At 39.5% G+C, this 25,271-nt stretch overlaps 1 protein-coding gene across 1 annotated transcript in view; it reads left to right on the forward strand.

Annotated features, from left to right (window-relative positions):
• Positions 1-25,271, forward strand: part of ALDH1L2 (aldehyde dehydrogenase 1 family member L2) — a 63,739-nt gene that overhangs the window by 31,867 nt on the left and 6,601 nt on the right. The window contains exons 11-20 of the mRNA XM_034987683.1: positions 4,105-4,224; positions 4,822-4,949; positions 7,255-7,405; positions 9,812-9,882; positions 9,968-10,073; positions 17,619-17,706; positions 18,398-18,491; positions 20,993-21,092; positions 21,724-21,822; positions 24,105-24,270. Coding sequence (XP_034843574.1) covers positions 4,105-4,224; positions 4,822-4,949; positions 7,255-7,405; positions 9,812-9,882; positions 9,968-10,073; positions 17,619-17,706; positions 18,398-18,491; positions 20,993-21,092; positions 21,724-21,822; positions 24,105-24,270 — 1,123 coding nt within the window. The remainder of the gene's footprint in view (positions 1-4,104; positions 4,225-4,821; positions 4,950-7,254; positions 7,406-9,811; positions 9,883-9,967; positions 10,074-17,618; positions 17,707-18,397; positions 18,492-20,992; positions 21,093-21,723; positions 21,823-24,104; positions 24,271-25,271) is intronic.

Consider the following 25,271-nt stretch of genomic DNA (forward strand, 5'->3'; position numbering starts at 1 on the left):
GGATCATGACCTGAGCCGAAGGCAGACGCTTAACCACTGAGCCACCCAGGCGCCCCGCTAAAGTATTTTTAATTAAAGCATAGACATTGATTTTTTTAGACATAATGCTATTGCGTACTTAATAAACTACAGTGTAGTGTAAATATGGCTTTTATGTGCACTGGGAAACCAATAAATTCATTTGACTGGCTTCATTGCAATATTCTCTTTATTGCAACAGTCTGGAACTGAACCTGCAATGTCTCCGAGGTATGCCTGTATATGTCTTGTCTTGCCCTTTTTGCTCCTCTATTTTTCCTTTCCTGCATTTTGTTTGTATTAAAAATAGTCTAGTGTGCCATTTTAATCCCTTATTATTTCTCTTACTATAGATTTTTAGTTAGTTTCTTAATGATTGCCTTGAGGATTACAAGGAACATTTTTGTTTAAAACGTTCCAGTTCAGATTAAGGTCAACCTAATAACAATAGTCAAGAAAAACTTTGTTGTAATTTAGTCTGCTCCCTATCCCCACATTTATGATATTATTGTCGTACAAATTACATCTTTATACATTGTAAGCCCACCGACATAGTTTTATAATCATTGCTTTATGCATTTGTCTTTTAAATCAGATAGGAGAAGAGTTAAAGACAAAAATACATGTATACTGACTTTTGTATTTACTTTTTATCAGTGTGCTTTATTTCTTCATGTAGATTCAAGTACCGTGTAGGGTCCTTTCATTTCAACCTGAAGGATACCTTTTAGCACTTTTTGAAGGGCAGTATGCTAGCTTCTCTGTCTTTGTTCATTTGGGAATGACTTAATTTCTCCTTTGTTTCTGAAGGGTGTTTTTGCTGTATATGGAATTGTTGGTTGGCAGTCTTTTTCTTTCAGCACTTTGAATATGTCATCGTATTGCCTTCTGGCCTGCGTGGTTTCTGAGCATTAGTCATCTATTAATTTTATTAAGGATCCATTTTATGTGATGCGTTGCTTCTCTCTTGCTGCTTTCAAGATTCCTTCATTATCTTTGGCTTTTGACCATTTCATTATGATGTTTCTAAAATGGATCTCTTTGAGTTTATCCTACCTGGAGTTTGTTGAACTTCTTGGATGTATGGTTTAATGTTCTTCATCAAAGTTGGGATATTTTCATTTGTTATTTCTTCAAATATTCTTCCTGCCTCTTTCCCCCCTCTCCTCTCCTTCTGGAACTCCCATTACGCATGTGTTGGTACATTCGATGGTGTCCCACAGGCCTCCTTTTGTCTTCCTGTTTTCAGACTGGATAATCTCCTGACCTATTGTCTAATTTGCTAGTTCTTTGTTCCTCTTGCTTGAATCTACTGTTGAGCCCCTGTAGTGAATTTTTAAAATTTCAGTTGTTGCACTTTTCAGCTCCAGAATTTCTCTTTGGTTCTTCTTTTAGAATTCTTACCTCTTTATTGATATTCTCTATTTGGTGAGACACTGTTCTTTTACATTCCTTTAATTGTTTAGACATAGCTTCCTTTAGTTATTTGAACATATTTATAAAAGCTTATTTAAAATCTTTCTCTGATAAATCCAGTGTCTAGGTCTTTTCCAGGATGGTTTCTATTGACTGTTATTTGTCCTATGTATTGGCCACTCTTTATTCTTTCATGTTTCTTCATGTATCTTGCAATCCTTTGTTGAAAACCAGCCATTTTAAATAACAGAATGTGGCAACTCTGGAAATAGGACCCCTCCTTTCACAGGGATTACTGTTGCTGGTTGTTCTTGCTTTTTTCTTTATTTAGTGACTTTCTTGGACGAATCCTGTAAAGCCTGTATTCTTTGTTGTTCGCCACCACTGAAGTCTCCACTCAGCTAACTAAGTCATCAGCTGATGATCAGACATTGATTTCCTTAAATTTCTTGAACTGATAAGTCTCTCAGCCTTCACTGAAGGACTAAGGTAGTTTGTGCAGAGCAAGCTCTGAGTCAGGTCAAATAAAGACAAACATGGAGTATAGAGCTTGACATTGGGAAGCTCTGTGGAGATAAGGCCTCTTGGGAGCTTCTGGGGACGATTTGTCCCCCTCTGGTGACTAACAGGCTGCTGGTTTTCACAGCCACCATAGTTGTAAGGATGTTGGTTTTCAAGTTACTGCAGAGCTGTCAAGAGAGAGATAGGAAAGAGTAGGGCAGTTAATATACCACAGAACTCACTGTGCTTACAGAGATTCAACTATTTTTCTTGAATAAATGGATTCTTTCAAGCTTTTGGTTAATTTCCAGAGTCATGAGAAAAATGATTTTGACAATATTTTCTAATGTTCTTGTGGCTTTTATGACCTAGTCTACTATTCCAGAAATGCTCCTCATCCATGTGTTTTTAATAAAATTTAGGTAAATTTGAGGGCGCCTGGGTGGCTCAGTTGGTTAAGCGACTGCCTTCATCTCAGGTCATGATCCTGGAGTCCCGGGATCGAGTCCCACATCGGGCTCCCTGCTCAGCGGGGAGTCTGCTTCTCCCTCTGACCCTCCTCCTTCTCATGCTCTCTGTCTCTCATTCTCTCTCTCGCAAATAAATAAAAAAATTTTTAAAAATTAAATAAATAAAATAAAATTTAGGTAAATTTGGGAAAAAGTTTAGCATCCTCTGGTTAAGAACACGAATTTTGGTGTCAGACCCACCTAAGGTTGAATCCACGTAGCATCGCTTACCAGCTGTGTGACCTGTGGCAAGTTACTTTGCTTCTCTAAGCCTTGGTTTCCTCATATATTAGATGGGACAATAATAATATCTACCTCATAGGATAGTTGGGAGAATCAAACTAGATAATGCATGTAAAACACTTAGCGTATTTCCAGAATGATGAGTTTACAGAAGTGAACTATATGCAGAGACTAGACACATCAAGTCAGATGAAGATTCCTTCATTATATCCTATATAAACACAACAGAAATATTTCATAGAAGTATTTCTTATCTGTGGGATAAGAGTAGATACTGTCTTGATATTTTTTGTTTCTTTTTTAAGCATTATCAATTTCTCTATATGAAATTATACTTTTTTTTTTTTAAGATTTTTATTTATTTGAGAGAGAGAATGAGATAGAGCATGAGAGGGGGGAGGGTCAGAGGGAGAAGCAGACTCCCTGCTGAGCAGGGAGCCGGATGTGGGACTCGATCCCAGGACTCCAGGATCATGACTGAGCCGAAGGCAGTTGCCCAACCAACTGAGCCACCCAGGCGCCCAAAATTATACTTTTTATACCTCGTGCCATTATGAAATTTTATTCTAATAATGCTCTTTCACATATGTTTTCTCAGTTATTCCTCATAATAACTGTATGAAGCAGGTAGCATTATCCCCTTTTAATTTTTTGAAATATTTTATTTATTTATTTTAGAGAGAGAGCACACACGTGCAGGTGGTGGGGGGGAAGATGGAGAGAATCTCAAGCAGACTCCCCGCTGAGCAGGGTGCCCACCGGGCCTGATCTCACAGTCCTGAGATCATGACCTGAGCCAAAATCAAGGGTCAGTCGCTTAACCCACTGAGCCACCCGGGCACCTCTCCCCTTTGCATTGTTGAAAAAACTGAAGTTCATAGTAGTTAATGGACTAACCTAAATTCATTCGCTAGTTAACGGGACAGAATAGAATTAAGGCAACACATTTGTAAGAGAGAGAGAAAGTGAAAAATGGGGAAGGAACTTAAAGAAAGAAAACTTAAAATGGCAACATTGTAAAAGGAAACTTAATCCACAAAGGCAATTTCAAGGATACAAATGAAAGCAAGGGCTGCGCTCCATAGATGTTGCCACTAGATGGTGCCGTTTCCATTATCTGGAGGCCTTTTGAGTTCTCTCATTTGTGTAAGGAAAAAAATCTGAGGTATTTATTTATATGGCCCAACCTAGAGTACTTTGGTCGTCAGAGATGCTAGCTCCTTGGCTCAGTGGCCAATCTGAGCATCACGAGGCCCAAATCTTACATATGCTGGTCTCTTCTGGAGAGTAGGAACTAGAATCCTATAGATAAAACTTCTCCCGCTGCATTAGTGAGTAAACTTGTTTATTGCTATTTGGCATCAAATGGATAAGCAGAGAAATCCACTGAACCTATTAATATAATTCTCTATCTTAGGTTTCGAAGGAGGTCAATGAAATGACAGTGAAAATGCCATATCAGTGTTTCATAAATGGACAGTTCACAGATGCTGACGATGGAAAGACCTATGAAACTATCAACCCAACAGATGGATCTGTGAGTAAATTACTTGTGCATGCAGGGACTACTGGTTGTGACTTTTTAATTTATGCACAGTTGTAAAACTGACAGTCTTAAGAAGTTAGTTTATTCTATCACTTTGCCTCTGAGCACTTACTCTAAATGCACTCCGTGTATTTCTTTCAACTGTTCAATTCTAGTAATGGCCACTAACTATAATCACCTGTTTTATTGGATGAATATTTCTGATGAATTTATACAGATAACTATATCTATACACATCAGAGGCACACCTTCAATAAAACTATATGCAGAAAAGAATTTTTGGACTCTGCAAGCTCATGGCAAGAAATTCAGCTTCCCTAAGCACCAGGAGAAATAAATATATTCTTCCTAAATGTGTCTTTCCATGATGTAGGGTGACATGAGAGGTCCCAAATTTCAGGCTAAGGATTTCCGTGTTAAAATTGTTCTTTACTATGCTACTGAGTGTATTGATGTTCCATCATAAATTCTTTGGGTTTTATAAGTAATACTCTATTTTTCCTATTAATATGATATTAATTTCAAGAAGCATATTTCTGTATCTCTATGTAAATGACCTATAGCCTGTTTTTGTTTACCTTGAAACAGACAATATGCAAAGTATCCTATGCTTCTTTGGTGGATGTTGATAAAGCAGTAGCTGCAGCAAAAGATGCCTTTGAAAAAGGTGAATGGGGAAGAATGAATGCAAGAGAAAGAGGAAGATTGATGTACAGGTGTGGTTCTTAAAAACACAGATCTGCTCTCTAGGGATATGGGCTAACATTGTCCCCCAAATATTCTAGTATGCACCTATTATACGCCTTCTGTTACTTACCTCATATAAAATTCCATATATGTGAGTTCCTGGTTTTTGTATTATTGTTTGTAACAGTCAGGGTTCCAGTCAGCAAAAAAGTTTAATAAAGAAACATTTATGGAGATGTGGGCAAGGTCAAGGGGTAATGAAGTACCCAGTTAGGGACAGCAACAGGGGGAAGCTATTAGTACTCTAGGGTCTGGGACAGAGGAAGGGGCTGTTGCTGGAATCTGGCAAGATCTGTAGCTGTAGAAGACCACATTCCAGTGGTTTTTGGTGGAGGGACACAGCAGCTGCTGAACCACAGCCCATCTGTGAAGGAGCTGGGGAATGGAATCCCCGATCGCTTTCTCTCCTGGGGGTGCTGCCCATTGGCTTCTCATTAGTCAAGCCCAGTGACAGAGCATGGGAGCCAGGTGATGGAGTCTATAAAGGTCATCCTCCCGGATCACAGAGCGGTGTGGAGGATGCATACAGAACAGCAAATGGGGAATATGTAGCACTTTGTTGTTTTCAAAGACGAATTTTAAATCCACTTGACCTGTAGAGAGTAGGAGTCAGGAGGAAAAATACTAAGGCCCGGAAAGGGTATTATAAATCAGTAACCGAATATGCCAAGACTAATTAGATTCAAGCATAAATTCTCTTTTCTACTGAATTTCTAGAGCCAAATAGCTGACCTTGGTCAAAATATCTCTTAGAGTAGGATATGGAAGAAACATTGAGGGAGAGGGCTTTCCCCCTTTAACTGTTGTTAAAGTTGTTTTATCTCTCTAAACCTTACTTTCCTCATTCATACTATGGTCACAATAATACAAACCCTGCAAGTTATGTAGTGAGGCTTAGCGACAAGTTTGCAACAGATGAGGGCTTGCACGTGAACATAGGTTTTATTATTCTTCAGTCACAAAGTCATCCATATGTAAGTATTTAGTAGTGGTGGTTCAGGTCCATCCTTTATCCTCAATTATGAAATCCAAAGAGCTCCAAAACCCGAATACTAATTGGTTTGAGTGGTTCAAACTCATTTGTTGCCAAAAGCTGATCTGAACCAACATGAATCTATTTATAATTTAGAATAGTCCAAAAGGAACAACTCAGAGAACCACTAAAGGATGGAAAGAAAACCAATGGTTGAGGGGAGCACAAAAGATGAATTTTGACTCTTTCAGAGCCATTAGACAATCCTTGACTTACCTTGCCACGGAATCTGGACACCTACCAGAAATCTGTTGTGGTGTCTGTAATTCACCCCATGTATTTCTTTTTTTTTTTTTTTTTTAAGATTTTATTTATTTATTTGACAGAGAGAGACACAGCTGGAGAGGGAACACAAGCAAGGGGGAGTGGGAGAGGGAGAAGCAGGCCTCCCGCCAAGCAGGGAGCCCGATGCGGGGCTCGATCCCAGGACCCCGGACCACAACCCGAGCCGAAGGCAGACACTCAACGACCAAGCCACCCAGGCGCCCCTCACCCCATGTATTTCTATCTTGTCCTTTTCAGTTAGTGCTGGAAACATTCCTGTACCAACCAGAAATCCTCATGTTCATGGATTCTTATAGGTTGCACTCTCTAACATCTCCCTGTATCTTCATGAACTGGCCACATTCCCACTGTTTTCTGTCATTGATCTCCTCGGATTACTGTGGCTCAGTCACTGTTCTACTTCTTATGCATGTATGAGGCAAATGGTACAGGCTTCCCACACTTCTTTTTTGTAACTCTTGAAACAAATCATTTATGCACCTGGGTGGCTCAGTCGTTCAGCGTCTGCCTCCGGCTCAGGTCATGATCCTAGGGTCCTGGGATCGAGCCCCACATTGGGCTCCCTGCTCAGCGGGAAGCCTGCTTCTCCCTCTCCCACTCCCCCTGCTTGTGTTCCCTCTCTCGCTGTGTCTCTCTTTCAAGGCAGAGGGAGAGGGAGAAGCAGGCTCCCCACTGAGCCAGGAGTCCGATGCGGGGCTCGATCCCAGGACCCTGGGATCATGACCTGAGCCGAAGGCAGATGCTTAACCATCTGAGCCACCCAGGTGCCCCAAAAACCAAATCATTTATGAAATGATTTTTTTAATGCCTTCCCTGCTGGAGCATATTCTCTATGAGGACAAAGACCTCATCCATGTGTGTTCACCTCTGAATTCTCAGCCCTTAGGATGGTGCCCTATACCTAATAGGAGCTCCATCAATATTTGTTGAATGAATTTCTTTCCCTGACCATACAGACTTGCAGACCTACTGGAAGAGAACCAAGAAGAGTTGGCAACTATTGAAGCCCTTGATTCGGGTGCTGTATACACCCTAGCTCTGAAGACTCACATCGGAATGTCTGTGCAAACATTCAGATACTTTGCTGGCTGGTGTGACAAAATTCAGGTAAGCACGGATGTTATTTGTCGCCATGGAGATCATTCCAACAGGAAGAGGGCCGAACATTTAGTCTTTATAAAGGCACTGTTTTAGAGCCATCTATTAGGTTTTCTCATCTCATCTTTATAAAAATCGTCTGTGGTAGATAGCTGTCATCCCTTACTGCAGGTAAGGAAAACAGAAGCTTGAGGACAGTGAAAGACTTGTATATGGTCACATTGTTAGTAAGTAAACCATAGAGCCTAGGATTTGAACTCAAGAATTTCTGAACTAAAATCTGATGGTATTTTTTATACTTTAATGTCTCTAAAGGCATCTCATAGTCTTCTAGACACAGAGGGTGTCATGGAGAGATGGAAAATTCAAATGCCTACAGAAGCCAGAGAGCTAACATACATGGTCTAAGTCAGTTGGGTATAAGAAAATAATTTTCTAAAGCATGGGTACAATAAATATTTCATTTCCCTTTTTACTATAAGAAAGTAAATAGTACATGTGTGATGGTAAGTGGCAACTACATTTGACCTCAGCATTGGGAATATAAAAGGTAAAGGTAAGGCTCATAACAAAGAGAAGCATGCATGCTGCTCATAGACTCATGATAACCACAGCAGTACCAGCCGTCTCAGCCACCCTCCCAGCAGTGAGAAGGAGGGAGTGGGGCCGGGAGAGAAAGACAAAAGAGCTTTAAAAAGCAATCCCACCCTTCCTTGTGCTTATATCTCCCATTGGCCTTCTCTGTCTGCTAAGGAGACTGGGAAACAATATTTTATTTGGGTGAGTTGCTGTTACCACTATTAATATAGAGTCAGAGAGACGTGGGTCCAACGGTCAGCTTTGCCACTTACCAGCTAATGTTGTTAACGTTATTTTATCTCTCTAAACCTTACTTTCCTCATTCATACTATGGTCACAATAATACAAACCCTGCAAGTTATGTAGTGAGGCTTAGCAACAAGTTTGCAACAGATGAGGGCTTGCACGTGAACATAGGTTTTATTATTCTTCAGTCACAAATCATCCATATGTAAGTATTTAGTAGTGGTGGTTCAGGTCCATCCTTTATCCTCAATTATGAAATCCAAAGAGCTCCAAAACCTGAATGCTAATTGGTTTGAGTGGTTCAAACTCATTTGTTGCCAAAAGCTGATCTGAACCAACATGAATCTATTTATAATTTGTATTTCTATCACTTAGAGGGAATATTCATGTTTCACTAAATAAATAGTCCAATAATCATATGTTTGATTATGAGGGGCTGCTCCAGACCCTACTGGGAGTCATAGATAATATAACATGAGGTACATGTGTTATGTTATGTTTCTATAGTCCAACTAATTCTTAATCCCAAAACACACTTGGCCCCAAGGATTTCAGGTAAGAGCCGGACGCTTGTAATTAGTAACAGCAATACTCTCGTGTGGCCAAACAAATGAATAGCTTCAGTTAAAGATTATTATTGTGAATTACTTGGGATTAAGTTTGGCTGCATGGAACAGAAATCCAAGTAGGAACTTTTTTTTTTACCTCATTCTCAAGGAGCACAAGGCAAGTAGTCAGGGCTAGAGTATGACACTCAGTTTTCCTCTCTCACTATCAGACCATGTTTATACCAGTGACCTCTGCCCTCAAGACTGCCATGGTCTCAAGATAACCACTGTACTTATCAGCCATGTCAGGGACATTCTGAGCAGGAAGAAGGCAGAAGAGAGGGTGGGGTTTATGGCAAAAGAACATGCCTTATGCTTACATCTTCTGTTGACCATCCCTGTCTGCCCTGGAAACTGGAAAACAGAATTTTCTCTGGGCACATGGCTGATACCATTATTAATAATAGGGTTTCTGTTACTAAGGACAGATGGAAGAATGGATCCTGGGCAGGCAATTAACGTTCTCTGCCATGTCGAGAAGTTGGGAATGGAGATTAACTAAATTAGAGTTATGTTTAGTATATAGGGGCACCTGGGTGGCTCAGTCGGTGGGGCATCTACCTTCAACTCAGATCATGATCTCGGGGTCCCTGGGATGGAGTACCGTAGCTGGCTTCCTGCTCAGCAGGGAACCTGCTTCTCCCTCTCCCTCTGCCCCTTCCCCCCACCTCATGCTCTCTCTCTCTCTCAAACAAATAAATAAAATCTTAAAAAAAAAAAGAACTATGTTTAGTATATAGAGATACATACATACATACATACATACATACATATAATTAGGTTTATTCTCCTGTGTCTTACTTCCCTCCAGAAAGAAATAGCAGGTCCTTTTTTCGGTGTGGATATATTTCTTATAAATTGAACACTGCCTTTTCATACCAGCTAAGAAAAATAAGACAGGTGGACAGAAAATGGATTCCTTGAGATTAGATTTACTCATTTGAATTAGTAAAATAAGTATTAACCTTTTTTTACTATTTAGGGTTCTACCATTCCAATCAACCAGGCCCGTCCAAATCGCAATCTGACCTTCACCAAGAAGGAGCCACTTGGGTAAGACAAGGAGAGGGCCTTGGGTGACCGGTGTGAGTTGTGTTGGTTGGAGACAACTAAGGATAGCGTCTTTCTACTCCTGCAGTGTCTGCGCCATTATCATCCCCTGGAATTACCCGCTGATGATGCTAGCATGGAAGAGCGCCGCGTGCTTGGCGGCAGGCAATACCCTAGTCCTCAAGCCAGCACAGGTGAGATGCAAGGGGCCAGGGGCAGGATCTCCTTCTATCCTTTTCACTTGAAAACGGAGACATACATTTATAAACGTTACATCTTTAAACACAAACAGGCTTGTATATTATGACATCTTTAAAGATATCATAGGCATCTTTTCATATTAAATCTTCATTTTTAATAGCTCCCTAATGCACCCCATAGATATCCCACAATTTAAATTTCCATGACAAGGGAAGCAAGCATAGGATACTCTGGTGAAATCCACTGAATTTCTATAAGCCAATTCAATTCTTGCGAAATGCCAAATGCCTGATAATTAGGTAATTATTTAGAGCAACGATGAGACATCAAAAGAAAAACTATTATATAGGCATTCAAATTTTAATGATTAAAAGTATTGTAGGGACGCCTGGGTGGCTCAGTTGGTTAAGCGACTGCCTTCAGCTCAAGTCATGATCCTGGAGTCCCGGGATCGAGTCCCGCATCGGGCTCCCTGCTCGGCAGGGAGTCTGCTTCTCCCTCTGACCCTCCCCCCTCTCATGCTCTCTCTCTCTATCTCATTCTCTCTCAAATAAATAAATAAAATCTTAAAAAAAAAAGTATTGTAAAGATAGGGAAGATGAGGGAAAAGGATGGAAAAGAATGTACGTAATTGTGGCAACTGTGTAAGAATATGTACATTTGGATAACAAGGAAATGATAATTAATAATAAAAAATAGTTCAAATGATAGAGTTCTCAAAAAAATCTTTTAATGCTACAGTAGCTTTTCAGGAAAAAGCATATGGTGGCCAACTTAATACCTGGCTGAACATTGACTGTATACAGTGAAGAGTAGTAGACATTCTGAGTTGCATACGTCATGGAGAAAACTTAGTCTCTATTCTAGAAGAGTTTATGTTACCTATCACCTCTCATTTATTTCTCCTTTTAGAATTTAAGAAATTACAGTTTCATTTGTTATTGCTACCTAGTCATACTGACCATAGACATCTTGTTTACTTGTTAGGAACACTTTCATTTTAAAAAATAATTATACGTTAAAAAATTTCTAAATAGAAATGTACAGAGAGGTGGATGGTAAAAAAATCTCCCTCCTATTCTTAATTCCCCAGTCAGCCAATTTACCTCCCCAGGGGCAACTGATGTTATTAATTATTATTTATTAGTTTCTTAGATATTCCAGAGATACTCTATGCATATACAAATATCTGTTTATGCAAAAAATTTATATATATGTAATATGCAATAAAAATACAATATGGCAATAAAATTTATATATATATATAATTTTTTTAACCCATTAAGAAATCACAAAGAGGGGAGAAGGGGATATTGGAAATTGCCAATCAACAGGCGTAAAGTTTCAATTATGCAAGATGAATAAGTTCTAGAGATCTGCTGTGTATCATTTTGCCTACAGTTTACAATAGTATATCATACACTTAAAATTTGTTAAGAGGGTAAATGTTGTGTTAAGTGTTCTTACCACAATACAATAGTAGCATTCTATACATACTTAGCAAAAGAAAAAAAATCCTCCTTTTTATTAAACAATTTCCATTGTATAAATAAACAATATCCCATAATATTCCCTTGTATAGCTAAACCATATTTTATTTAACCAATCCCTAATTAATGGATATTTTGATTTTTCTGCCCTTTTGTTATTATAAACAATGCTACAGTTAATACCCTTATAAATATAGCATCACGCACATGTGTAAGTATATTTAAAGGAAATGTTTCTAATAGAATCACTTAGTTACAAGATACATGTATTTGTGGGACGCCTGGATGGCTCAGTCAGTTGGGAGTCTGTCTCTTGATTTCAGTTTAGGTCATGATCTCGGGGTCATGAGATTGAGCCCAACCATGGCTCCGCAATGAGCATGGAGCCTGCTTAAGATTCTCTCTCTCCCTCTTCCTCTCCCCACCTCCCTCACTCATGCCTGCTGTCTCTTTCTTTCTCTAAAAGGAAAAAAAGGTGGGGGGACTCCTGGCTGGTACAGTTGGTTGGGCATTGACTCTTGGTTTCCACTTAGGTCATGATCTCAGGGTCCTGAGATCGAGCCTCATATCGGGCTCTGCATTCCACGTGAGTCAGCTTGTCCCTCTCCCTCCCCTTTCCACCCTCCCTGGCCTGCCACCACCCCCACCCCTGCCCCACGTGCATGCGGTCTCTCACTCTCTCTCAAATAAATAAGTCTTAAATAAATAAATAAATAAATAAATAAATAAATAAATAAGGAAAAAAGATACATGTATTTGTGTGATAGATATTGACAAATCCTTCCATGGAAATGGTGCCAATTCACCAGATTTCTATAAGAGTGCTGTTTCCCCATTAAACAGCAGGAAGCCAGTAGGGTGAAGAGAAGAGGCAGATAATCTAGCCCCGGGGTGCTCAATCCTGGCTGCACATTAGAATATCCTGGAGTTCTCATTTAAAAATACTGGTATCTCTTGGCAGAGATGCTGATTTAATGGGTCTAGGTCGGAGCCCAGGCACTGGTATTGCTTGAAAGCTTCACATTGGTTTCTAAGATACAGCCAGGGTTGAGAATCACTAAATGGCATCCAGTGAGAGTGCTAAACATTGAGGAACTCCAGTGATTATATATAATGTTCAAAAATTAGGAACACTTATTGAGGGCCTACTAGTTGCCAGGCATCGATCAGTGACAAAGACACACACAGTTTCTGTCCCCATCTGCAATTTGAAACGAACAGTTTAGGGTGCCTAGGTGGCTCAGTTGGTTAAATATCTGACTTTGGCTCAGGTCATGATCCCAGGGTGCTGGGATCAAGTCCCACATTGGGCTCCCTGCTCAGCAGGGAGCCTGCTTCTCCCTCTGCCTCTGCCCCTCCCCCTTGCTCATGTGCTCACATGCTCTGTCTCTCTGTCAAATAAATAAAGAAAATATTTAAAAATAAATAAAAAATAAAACTGACAGTTTAATAATTGATGATACTTTTAATCCTGAAAATGAAAGACCCAAAGTTGCTATTGTTCTGTTGTAGATACCTTTTTATTGTATTGCATAATATTATGTGATGATGTATGCAACCATTTCCAGTATGAAGTCCCCATGTGAATGTCAGGACCGAATCAGGTGGCTCTTTCCCATGGCCTGGACTGGTCTAGGTCTGACATGGTTCTGATCACTTCATCAAACCTAATAATGACATTAGCAATGACCTACTCTTGCCCAGAACACTGCTAGATACTTTCCCATATATCATCTAAACCGATAGTCCTGCTGGGAGAACTAAGTAACCAAATGGAAGAAAACCAACAGAAATGAAAAGGGAGGAGATAAAGATGAAACAATTTGTTGTATGGTATTTATTAGTGATATAAAAATCTTTTTTGTTCTTATTTGAAAAGAACTATCATTAATTCAGGGTAGTTAGTTTTTAAATGTTTTTCCTCATGATTTCATATCAAGGCATAATATACACTTCGTGCTAGGATCATCTTTAACAGTAGTTGATGTAAATCTATTGTGTCAGGTATCTTCTTGATAATTTCAAGTGTTTGAGGCCAATTTCTCATCAAGTCTAACGAGACTCCTTTTTTGTAAACCTCACACTGTTACTGCAGTGGACCTGTTACTAGAAGGCGGGAAAGTGTTAGCCCTGCCTTTTTCTTGTTGTTTGCTTGTGGTTTGCTCATTGCCTTGGTAGGATTATTTATTTATTTATTTACTTACTTACTTACTTATTTTTTTTTAAAGATTTTATTTATTCATTTGAGAGAGAGACAGAGAAAGAACAAGCAGGGAGAGAGGCAGAGGGAGAGGGAGAAGCAGACTCCCTGCTGAGCAAGGAGCCTGATGTGGGACTCAATCCCAGGACCCTGGGATCATGACCTGAGCCGAAGGCAGATGCTTAACCATCTAAGCCACCCAGGCACCCAGCCTTGGTAGTATTATTTATTATGCAGTTTCTATAGAGATTCTTTTTTCAGCCACTTGTCCATTTTATGAAGGCTGGGCTAGTTAAAGTAACAATATAGTCTGTGAATCCATGTAACCAGGCTTATAAACTTCAACACGCGGCAATATCCTGAAAGCAAATGAGCAAGTGAAGAAACCATTGTTGTTCCCTTGGCCTTGTGAGCTCCTGTTCTCTCCTAGGATATCCCTTTATGACCCATGACCATCTGCCCCTCATTCAGACAGAGTGAGAGCATCATTAGCCAGCCACATAATAAATGTCATGTTCGGCTTATTGTATATCTTTGTCAGTTAAAATATGCTCATAGAGTGCGCCTGGGTGGCTCAGTTGGTTAAGCGACTGCCTTCGGCTCAGGTCATGATCCTGCAGTCCCGGGATCGAGTCCCGCATCGGGCTCCCTGCTCAGTGGGGGGTCTGCTTCTCCCTCTGACCCTCTTCCCTCTTGTGCTGTCTCTCATTCTCTCTCTCAAATAAATAAATAAAATCTTTAAAAAAAAATATGCTCATAGAAGTTCTACTATTCTCTTTTCACACCTCTGTGGAGCTTCTTGCACATTCCATTTATTGAGACCACACTAAAAAAGTGCTAATTTAAGACTTAATCAGCATTGGTTTTTAACGCTGTGAAAATATAGCTTTCATTTTGCTTCTGAGTTATGCATTGCTGTAATAGATGTTTAAAATGAGATCGTATTATGCCATCTTTGTGTAAGAAGTGTGGGAAAATAAGAAGATGTGTATCTGTTCATTTGAGCAAAAGAAACGGGAAGGATACACTGTAGACTAATGAGGTTGATTATCTATAGGCCATAGGGAGACGGGATGGAAGGGATAGAGGGAAAGAGGGCAGAGAACAACACTTCTCTGAATGTACTTTTTGTATATTCCTCACTCTTGGAAGCATGTTTCCCATACTCAACAATGACAATAGACAAACAAACAAACAAAAATGTAATCAACCCAGATGGGCAAAAACCCTAAAACCAAATACAAATAAAAACAAATTAAGCTGTATTTCAAATGAATAACATGATCCCATTGAAGGAAGTGAGGAAACATTAATCCAAGTAAGTTTTGACAGACATTTGGATTATATGCTCTCAGACTAAGGCAAAAGTGCTGCAAATAAGTACTGGACTCTAGTTAGTAGGCTTTAGCTTAATAATTCTCAAATTGTTTTCTATACATTTTTGAATTGAGCAAATCAGTGAATGTTCTGTGGATATTGGAAGCCATGTTTCTCACTATTGGAGAAGATAGTTACAAACATGAAAATGGGAAAAGAGTATTGAATGAACTCTGAGATACTGGATGGAGGTATTCAAAAACTCATGGGTTTTAATATATTTAGATGGCTGGATAAAGAAATGGGTATACATATATGTGGGAATAGATGACAGGTAGGAAGACAGACAGACAGACAGATAGACATAGATGTACGTGTGTATAAGCACATGTACAATTATTCCCCAGCCCTGTCTCCTGAGAGCAGAAGCAACATTTCAATAGTGTCCAGATCTTGGTTTCTAAAACTCTGAAATTTTGTTACTCACAACCCTTTTGACACCAAATGTGTGGGGTTCCCTCCCCCATATCAACCTATTCTCTCTTTGGACACCAACTAGGTGTCCTACAATTCAAGTCAATTGTGACACTAACTAGCTGGAGCTTTAGTACAGACCCTACAGGTGAAGGGGTTCATCAGTCTCACAAGACTGCCTCCACTTCCGATGCTAATTGTGAGCCCTGGGCCTCCTGTACTTCTGACCAATGGCTGTAAATCAGGTGGGATTTGCTAGAATGGCTCAGAGAACTCAGGAAAGTACTTTATTTACTATGACTCTATTATAAAGGATACAAATCAACAGTCAGATGAAAAGGTACATAGGATGAGGTCTGGAAAGATCATGAGCACAGGAGCCCTGTCCCTTGGAGTTCAGGTGCACCACCCTCCCATCACATGAATGCGTTTGCCAAACCAGAAGCTCTCTGAACCCCATGGGCTAGGCGTACTTAAAGAAGTTTAATTACACAGGCAAGATTGATTAAATCATTGCTCTTGGTGATTGAACTCAAACTCCAGCCTCTCTCAATTCCCCAGGGTCAGGCTGAAAGTTCCAACCCTCTCATCATGGCTTGGTCTTTCTGGTGACGAGAGTCCATCCTGAAACTTCCTCGGAGCCCCCAGCTACCAGTCACATCATAAGTATACAAAGGACACTTTTCACACGAGAGATTGCAAGCGTCTTAGAAACCATGTGCCAGGAACCAAAGACCAAATATATATTTCCCATTATATCATAATATTTAAATATCATTCTTCACTGAAAGAAATCTAGGTTCCTTGAAGAAAGGGCTGGAACAGGAAGAATACAAGATGTGCCTGGAACATCTTATTGAGGCAAAATGCATGTACATGCTCAAAGAATGATAGGGACATGTTAGAAAGACACAACAGCTATCCTAAAGGGGCTTCCATCAGCCAAATCTGGAACAATTGGAACATCAAAAGAAATAACAATAGTAAAACATTATAATCTATTGAATAAAGTAAGAACCCATGAGTTCACATGGGTTAATTAATTAATTAATTGAAGAGAAGGGAAAAAAGCCAACTAAGATATGTGGAAGGAATGATAGAAAATCACCATCTGGCAACCATCCTCATAACAATTGATTTAGGAAGAATCATCAATGTGTTCTAAAACTAGTGGTTGGAAGTTGGAGTAGTAACTGGATATTTAAATAGTCATGAAGTATCTTCCTACAAAATATTTATTAATTACAAAGTATAAAAGAGTAACTCACTATGATGAAACCTGGCAACCCCCCTTTACCAAATGATCAAAGTTAATATTTGCAATATTGGGGCTACTTGATAGTATGTGTCTTCTTGAGAGGGTGCCCTGAGGACTCAGCATCACTCCTGTGGTGTTCTTGCCAAAGTTCTTGCATGTGAACAAGTGCACAACCTGAGTTAAGTCATGAGGAAACAACAGACAAATCCAGACGAAGGGACATTGTCCAAAATTACTAGTCTGCACTCATCAAAAATGTTAGTGTAATCAATGAAACATAAAAGAAAACTCAGAAACTCTCCCAGATTGAAGGAGATTACAGACATGGCAATGCAATGTATGATCTTGGATTTCCTTTTTCTATTATGCACATTATTGGGACAATTGGTGAAAACGGAATAAGGTCTATAAATTAGGTTTTCTAATAAGTTGTTAATTTCCTGATTTTGATCATTATATGTGGTTATGTACAAGAATTGTTTGTTTTTAGGAAATGCATCCAAAATTATTTACAAGTAAAGGGGCATGTCTATATCTTACTCTTACAGGGTACAGAAAAAATAAAGAGAAAAAGAGGATAAAGCAAATATAGTAAAATGTTAACATCTGAGAAATCTGGGTGATGGATATATAAGAATTCTTTGTACTATTTTTGCAACTTTGCTGTAAGTCTAAAATTATGTCCAAATAAAAGAAAAACTAAAACAAACTGTAGTACGACCAGAAAGGAAAAGCAGGGTACTGATCTAAAGGACAAGACATGGTCTGAAGAAGGTAATTGTGGTCTGCTTTTCCTCAGGTCACACCCTTGACTGCTTTGAAGTTTGCTGAGCTCTCTATGAAAGCAGGCTTTCCGAAGGGGGTCATCAACATCATTCCAGGCTCAGGTAAGCCATCCATTGATTGTAAATAATGAATGGTACAGGAATAGCTGAGTGGCTATTTTCCCACTGAAATCTTGCCCTGACTTATAACAACAGTATATTAAAGCTAAATACAGTTCACCAAACAGTTAACTTAAGAATAAATGTATTTGGGCGCCTGGGTGGCTCAGTCGTTAAGCGTCTGCCTTCAGCTCAGGTCATGATCCCAGGGTCCTGGGATCGAGCCCCACATCGGGCTCCCTGCTCGGCGGGGTCCTGCTTCTCCCTCTCCCATTCCCCCTGCTTGTGTTCCTGCTCTCGCTATTTCTCTCTCTGTCAAATAAATAAATAAAATCTTTAAAAAAAAAAAGAATAAATGTATTTGCCATGTGCTAAAAATCTTAAAGTAGAAATATAATGGTGGGTGAGTAGGATGAGAGGAGCAGAAATTGTACAACATTGTAAAACTACCACCAGGTGGCCTGTTTCAGCTTTTTAAAATTACTTTGGAAGATGAAAAACCAAAGCTTACCCATCTTTTGGGAGGCCGACAATTGCATGCAGGACATTATCTAGACTTTTGTCAAGTTGTAATTAATACAGAAAATAAAAAACTTCAGAGAGTTTAGAAATCCACTTAAACGAATTCAAAGCCACTTGTACCATAAGGGCTTGAGTAATGTTTTAATTCATGTTTTATTCCCTAATTCTGCAGGTGGCCTAGCAGGGCAACGCCTTTCTGAACATCCTGATATCCGCAAACTTGGTTTCACTGGGTCCACTGCTGTTGGCAAACAGATCATGAAGAGGTATTGGTTTTAGTGAGTTGGTATGCTGCAGATCCTAGTAAACCAGGTTTTGGTTTTGCTTTGTGCTTTCTGATACACAGTGTGTTTGGAGGGAGAAAACCCACATCCTATTTAGAAGAGAAATCTACTTATCACTGCTGGGTGTTGAACTATTTTCATATAATAAAATATTTCCAAAGCATAAAGCCCATAATCAGTAAAAACCAGAGCCATATTGGAATTCTACCCCATTAGTAGCTGTGACAATCCAGCACAAAAAAAATTTTCTGTACTAAAACCGTGGCCCAGGGGCGCCTGGGTGGCTCAGTTGGTTAAGCGACTGCCTTCGGCTCAGGTCATGATCCTGGAGTCCCGGGATCAAGTCCCGCATCGGGCTCCCTGTTTGGCAGGGAGTCTGCTTCTCCCTCTGACCCTCCTCCCTCTCATGCTCTCTGTCTCTCATTCTCTCTGTCTCAAATAAATAAATAAAATCTTTAAAAAAAATAAAATAAATAAAATAAAACCGTGGCCCATATTGGTTTTGGAGCATAAGTAAGAAACCAAGACATAAATGACAAATATGAATTGTTTATAAAATGAATTCCTAAAAAGCAGTAACATTCATTTTTTTAAAAATTGCTGACAATCTAAATAGAGCTACCATATGATCCAGCAATTGCACTACTGGGTATTTACCCCAAAGATACAAAAGTAGGGATCCAAAAGGGTACGTGCACCCTGATGTTTATAGCAGCAATGTCCACAATAGCCAAACTGTGGAAAGAGCCAAGATGTCCATCGACAGATGAATGGATAGAGAAGATGTGGTATATATATACAATGGAATATTATGCAGCCATCAAAAGGAATGAGATCTTGCCATTTGCAACAACGTGGATGGAACTGGAGGGTATTATGTTGAGCGAAGTAAGTCAAACAGAGAAAGACATGTATCATATGATCTCACTGATATGAGGAATTCTTAATCGCAGGAAACAAACTGAGGATTGCTGGAGTGGGGGGTGGGGTGGGAGGGATGGGGTGACTGGGTGATAGACATTGGGGAGGGTATGTGCTCTGGTAAGCTCTGTGAATTGTGCAAGACTGTTGAATCTCAGATCTGTACCTCTGAAACAAATAATGCAATATATGTTAAGAAAAAAAAAAAGAAGAAGAAGAAGGTAGCAGGAGGGGAAGAATGAAGCAGGGGAAATCGGAGGGGTAGACGAACCATGAGAGACGATGGACTCTGAAAAACAAACAGGGTTCTAGAGGGGAGGGGGGTGGGAGGATGGGTTAGCCTGGTGATGGGTATTGAGGAGGGCACATTCTGCATGGAGCACTGGGTGTTATGCACAAACAATGAATCATGGAACACTACATCTAAAACTAATGATGTAATGTATGGGGATTAACATAAGAATAAAAAAATAAATAAAAATAAAAATCTATGTATTTAAAAAAATAAAATAAAATAAAATAAAATAAAAGTGAATAAGAAGCAAAGAAAACATTAAAAAAAAAAAATTGCTGACAATCTAAATGTCCAAAATAAGGCGGTGGTTAAAGTATGCCAGTGTGTGGAGTGCAATGAAATCATGTGCACGGAGAATTTTTAGTAACACTGAAAAATGTTGTTAAAAGGTAAATAGAAAAGTAGGGTATAAAGTTGTATATATTGGGTGATCCCAACCATGTTAAATAAAGCAAAGGCCATGGTTGGACACGGACCAGAAATAATCATGTCAAAATGGTAAAAACAATGGGCATCGAGACATGGAATAGAATTTTGTGATTTCTTTTTCTACTTTATGAATTTTGTTTTTTGGGGTTTTTTTGTTTGTTTGTTTGTTTTAAAGATTTTATTTATTTATTTGAGGCAGAGAGAATGAGAGACAGAGAGCATGAGAGGGAGGAGGGTCAGAGGGAGAAGCAGACTCCCTGCCGAGCAGGGAGCCCGATGCGGGACTCGATCCCGGGACTCCAGGATCATGACCTGAGCCGAAGGCAGTCGCCCAACCAACTGAGCCACCCAGGCGCCCCATGAATTTTGTTTTTTTTTTTTTTTAATGTTTTCAATATCAGTACTTTTGTGAGTAAGGGAGAAATAAATAATATGCTTCTAAAAATTGATATTTTGTTTCCCCAATGCTCCAGGAATCTGGTTAGAGGTTAAATTCCTCACGAGGCTTTTATGTAACCAAAATTCTTATACCTCAAGAATTCAAATTTACCCATGAGGATCTCTAATTATTTGCCCACAGAATTTAAAAAAAAACAAACAAACACCTTTTTATTATGGAAAATTTCTAATATATACAGAGCACACAGAATAGTGTCATGAACTCCCATGTGTTCATCACCAGCCTTCAGCAACTACCACCATTCTACCACTCCTGTTTTGGTCTTTGAATACCTTTCTTAATATTTCTGAGGTTCAATTATGTTTTCCATGCTCAGTGGTAACTTATAGGTAAAAAGGTGAGACAGAGGATGCTCATTTCCCATTTATTTTCTTCTAGCTGTGCTGTGAGCAACTTGAAGAAAGTTTCCCTTGAACTTGGTGGCAAATCCCCACTTATAATATTCAGTGACTGTGAGCTTGACAAGGCCGTGAGAATGGTAAGAGGGGGTCAAATCCCACCAAATAGGTGCCTGCTTCTAAAACGCATCTCATCTCCCTTTTTATCAGAAATCTCAACATGAGATTTGGTTTTGTCTGGTCATAAACAGAAACTGTTCTCTCGATGCTTAGATTTTGGGAATGCCCAAAGCACTTAATTTTAAAAATAATATCTTTATAATTTGGATCATTAAGGTGTTTTTGAAACTTGAGGGACAGGAGAATCTTTCTAAACGTTCATGATTTACACAAACTGATGTCAAGATTTTAAAAGCAAAATTTGGTATACCAGTATTACATTTTGTATGTAATACAAAATGTATAGAACAATGCAGATTTTCTTACAACATAAAATTTGTCCTCAGTGGTGTGTCCTTATGGTTACCCACATTTTTTTAAAAGTGCTCCTGGACCAAAAAGCGTAAAAGAGAAACAAAATCCCTAAAAACACGCTAGATAAAAATTCTAAGTATCTCTAAGCAATTCTCCTCACTAGCTATAGGCCAAGGCATTGCGTTTTTCTATGATTTCCCTGTTTGTCTGCTGTCTTCCAATAACATCTAATTCTCGGTGTGTGTGATGTTATGACAATCCAAAGTACTGTTAATATTTTCTCTTCTGCTGCTGAAGGGCATGGGGGCAGTATTTTTCAACAAAGGAGAGAATTGCATTGCAGCTGGACGGTTGTTTGTAGAAGAATCCATCCACGATGAGTTTGTGACAAGAGTGGTAAGACATCTTCATATTTGCTCTAGGAGTTGTATAGAAACTGCTTTTACCTGAAAAGGACTTCTGACATTATTGATGAATTTTTAGGTGTCATATTAGTACTATGATATATATATATTTATAAATATTTATATATTTGTATGTATTTATATTTTAAACAACATAGTCCTTATCTTTTAGAGCTACTTTCTGACATATTTACAGAGGACATTATAAAATGTCTAGGCTTTGCTTCAAAATAACCCAGGAGGAGGGGCACCTGGGTGGCTCAGTCGTTAAGCGTCTGCCTTCAGCTCAGGTCATGATCCCAGGGTCCTGGGATCAAATCCCGCATCGGGCTCCCTGCTCCGCGGGAAGCCTGCTCCTCCCTCTCCCACTCCCCCTGCTTGTGTGCCCTCTCTTGCTGTGTCTCTCTCTGTCAAATAAATAAATAAAATCTTAAAGAAAAATAATAAAAAATAAATAACCCAGGAGGGGAGGAAGTAAGCAGGGGAATAAATTTGCCATGAGTTGGTAATTGTTGAAGCTGGGTGATGAGTATATGGCATTTCATTATATCATCTACTTTTATAGGTATTCATAATTTTTCATAGTAAAAATATATAGGTCTCTATAAAAAAAACAACAACCTTAAGAGCTTTTATTACCTATACCTTGCTCTGCATTTATAGCAAATTATATCCTTGACACTTGTGGGAGATGGACTCCTAGATTTTTGTAAATTCCTGACTTGACTAAGAGATAGACAACTAGATCCTTGCAAATCCTCAATATACAGTTAGGAGGACAGAATATCATTTCCTCCACTAACATAGATAGATATATAGATGATTGATAGATAGATAATAGATAGATGATAGATAGATAGATAGATATGCATACACACACATGCATACTCACCCCCTATAGATTGGTCATGATTCTATAAACATGAGACCAAAAAGCATTTATAGAACTATTAATGGGGCGCCTGGGTGGCTCAGTCGTTAAGCGTCTGCCTCCGGCTCAGGTCATGATCCCAGGGTCCTGGGATGGAGCACCGCACAGGGCTCCCTGCTCAGTGGGAAGCCTGCTTCTCCCTCTCCCACTCCCCCTACTTGTGTTCCCTCTCTCGCTGTGTCTCTCTCTGTCAAATAAATAAATAAAATCTTAAAAAAATTTTTTAAAAAAGAACTATTAAGATGAATTCTGTGGCTAAAATAAACTATAATAAACTATGGCATTATTATGGTAACACTAATCACGGATTTGTTTATATTTGAAAAACCAGCACCCAGCTTCTTTTTTTCAGTCAGTCCCCCACTCCCCATTCCCAAGAAGCAAAGGCATTCTTTCTTTGTGAGAATGGAAAACACGGGAGACATATGGAGGGGCAGATGGTGGGCGGTGGCTACCTCCTAAACATCCCTCTAATTCAATTTTGTGCTTCAGTAAAATACAAGTTACAGGCTTTCACAACTTCAATGTGTGGACATTTCAAATGCTGAGATCAGAAATGTCAAGAGTCGACCTTATCAGTCCATCAGTAAACATGTCTTGCACAGATGCAATTGGTATTCATTCACTCATTCAGCAGCTATTTCTTGAGCACTTACTGAGGGATTCTTGCCTGGCCCAAATTCAAATTCATGGGCCTGCTGGGTCATGGTAACTCTCATTCTTTCTTCTTATTAGAATTGGACTTAGCATTAGAAAATGCACAAGTAGATTAAGGTAAGTGAGGTGCACAGGGACCATCACAGAGAGATGTCAATGATGAACATTGCACAATAAAGATGGCTTTTCATCAGAACATTCTAGCAATTCCTCTGGTACGGCTATGCCATGAACATTTCACAAGGGCAGGCTTTTACATCTGGGGAGAGAAAAAAATAACCATGGGGCCATTTTAGAATTTCTTCTGCCCTGAAGAGCACAAGGGTGCTGTATTAACAAAAATTCCAGAACATCAGGTTTGCTGTATTAATGGATTAACACTCAGGATAATTTGAATGTAACATTGTAGTTTATGGTCTGTTAGAACTCAGTGGTTAACAGGGGGCTTTCAAGTCAAGAAGACTCTACTGTCTTTAGTGGTTGTCACTAAACCTGTCGAAGCCTCAGTTTCTCCATCTGTAAGATGGAAATAATAAATACCCACCTCCAGTGCTTCTGTGAAGATTAAAAGACAACACATCTCTTGACAGCTTAGTAAGACATCCACCACACAGTAGAAGCTAGCCGAGGGTATCTGTTACTATTATTAACAGTCAATTGTGTTTTGTGAACCGGGTGACAAACAGGTGGAAGAAATTAAAAAGATGAAAATTGGTGATCCACTTGACAGATCTACCGATCATGGGCCCCAAAATCATCAGGCCCATCTGGAAAAGCTTCTGCAATACTGTGAAGCTGGAGTTAAAGAGGGGGCCACCTTGGTGTATGGGGGAAGACAAGTGCACAGGCCAGGTAAGATCACCTCCACAGCCCGACACTGGCTTCTGAAGGTGGAATGGATGGTAACGGTTTTCACTGAAGCTCCATCTTGCCTCAAAAGTAAAGAGTAGCATTTATGTTATGATCACAGGAATTCTTTTCTGGATACTGCTTGGCCACTTATACGCTGGGGTACCTTGGACATGACAATTTGTCTGAGCCTCAGTTTCCTCCTGTATAACGTGGGATGAGGTGTGTGCACCCTGCTTTACAAGGCTGTGGAAATCAAATCACAAAATGGATGTGACAGGCCCTTGGTGGTCTGGTAAACAGGTGTAATGGACAACTATGTCATTCTGGTCCTGGTGACCTTGATTCCTGGAGCTGTGAGATTTAATCTTAGCTAGGGTAGCCTGGGAAGGATTTATTCCTATTGTCTAAAGCCGTACCTGTCACTGAAATACGGGAATGGCTACATGTCATGATACCCCAAAGGAGAAAAAGACAAACAACAACTTCAAAACCCCATTTTTCACTGCTCTAGGGGGATTGTGCTCTAACACCTTACTCTGAAAACTGATAATTAGAAGGGGAAACTTTAACACGTAGCTGTGTTTCTTGTATGAACTGAATTTCTGGGTAAACTGAGTAGCTGATAAAGGAGACTTTTTTTAACAGAAAAATTTCTGCTAATTAATGTAAAAAAAATGATGGAATAGAAAAATCACCACTCTGTACCCCTAATTGAATGAAATGGTTGAATTAGGCAGTTATCATCAAGGGAGGCTAAAGTGATCGGGAGAGAGGTTGATGGGGAGCTGAGAATGTGCAAGGTACCAAAGTTTCTCTGCCAAGATCGCTTGCCGGTCTCAAGGAGAAAAACAGTTTTTCGACAGAGAAGGGGAGTTCTCACCGCGTGGAACCACACTGGTCAGCCTAAGCAACAGAAAAGCAGGGACAGCTGGGTATGATGTGTCCCTCAAGGGATGCAAGGTGTAACACATGGCATATCTCTGCAGTAGTCTCGCCAAAAA

This window comes from Mirounga leonina, unplaced genomic scaffold (assembly GCF_011800145.1).
Source record: "Mirounga leonina isolate KUSES-001 unplaced genomic scaffold, KU_Mleo_1.0 Mir_418, whole genome shotgun sequence".
Taxonomy (NCBI): Eukaryota; Metazoa; Chordata; class Mammalia; order Carnivora; family Phocidae; genus Mirounga; species Mirounga leonina.